The sequence below is a fragment of the Eimeria mitis genome, genomic scaffold (assembly GCF_000499745.2).
Source record: "Eimeria mitis Houghton genomic scaffold, Emh_scaff3520, whole genome shotgun sequence".
Lineage (NCBI taxonomy): Eukaryota > Apicomplexa > Conoidasida > Eucoccidiorida > Eimeriidae > Eimeria > Eimeria mitis.
In genome coordinates this window covers 2,481-3,459 of record NW_013571863.1, presented here as the reverse complement: position 1 = coordinate 3,459, position 979 = coordinate 2,481, and the positions used below count along the sequence as shown (strand labels likewise).

Genomic DNA, 979 nt, shown 5'->3' with positions numbered 1-979 from the left:
GCTGCTGCTGCTGCTGCTGCTGCTGCTGCTTTTTTTGCTGCTGTTTCAGGCTTGCTGCAGCAGGCGGAGTGCGTGTCGCTGCGTTTGATAAGACAGGGACCCTCACCTACCACAAGTACAACCTCCTGGGGGTCTTCGGGCTCGGCAGCAAACCTGAAGACCTCGACAAGATACAGCAGCAGCAGCAGCAGCAACAGCAGCAGCAGCAGCAGCAGCAGCAGCACGCCCAGAACCAACCGCCAGATCCGGATTCCAGCTGTAGGCCCTCGCTGCTGCACCACCAGGTATGCTTCACCTACAGCAGCAGCAAATGGCAGCAGCAGCAGCAGCTGTGGCTTTGGCCTATTGAAGCTTCGAAGCTTAGGGTTTAGGGTTTGGGGTTTAGGGTTTAGGGTTTAGGGTTTCGTGGCGTCTTCAGTTCAGTCTGCCTCTGTGGAGCATCCGGTGGTTTGTTGCTGCTGTTGTTGCTGTTGCTGCTGCTGCTTCCCGTTGCCGACCCTGTTCCCCCTCCCTCCTGCTGCTGCTACTACTGCTACTGCTGCTGCTGCTGCTGCTGCTGCTGCTGCTGCAGGAGTTGCCGCTGCTGACGGCTCTGGCTGTGGGCTCTTGTCACTGCCTGCGGCCAGACAGCAGCGGGGTGCCTGTGGGCGACCCCCTCGAGCTGGAGGCCTTCAGAGCCTTCGGCTGGAAACTCCCTGCGCAGCGATCTGCTGTTCTGCGCAGTACGTCCTGCTGCTGCTGCTGCTGCTGCTGCTGCTGCTGCTGAGGTTGCCTCTGCTGTTGTTGCTGCTGCTGAGGTTGTCGCTGCTGCTGCTGAGATTGCCGGCGCTTGGGCTGCTGCTGTGAAGATTGGCGCTGCTGCCGCTGCCGCTGCTGATGTTGCAGTTGCTGCTGCTGCCGCTGCTGCTACTGCTGCTGCTGCTGCCGAGCTATGCAGCCGTTACTGCAACAGCAGCTGGCGCTGCTGCTGCTGCTGCTG

General features: G+C 60.8%; 1 protein-coding gene across 1 annotated transcript in view; it reads left to right on the top strand.

Moving 5' to 3' along the window:
- EMH_0066860 (cation-transporting ATPase, putative) overlaps positions 1 to 979 on the top strand; it is a gene marked incomplete at both ends in the record, with an annotated part of 5,574 nt that overhangs the window by 3,198 nt on the left and 1,397 nt on the right. Inside the window, 2 exons of the mRNA XM_013498557.1 lie at positions 50 to 284; positions 572 to 722. Coding sequence (XP_013354011.1) covers positions 50 to 284; positions 572 to 722 — 386 coding nt within the window. The remainder of the gene's footprint in view (positions 1 to 49; positions 285 to 571; positions 723 to 979) is intronic.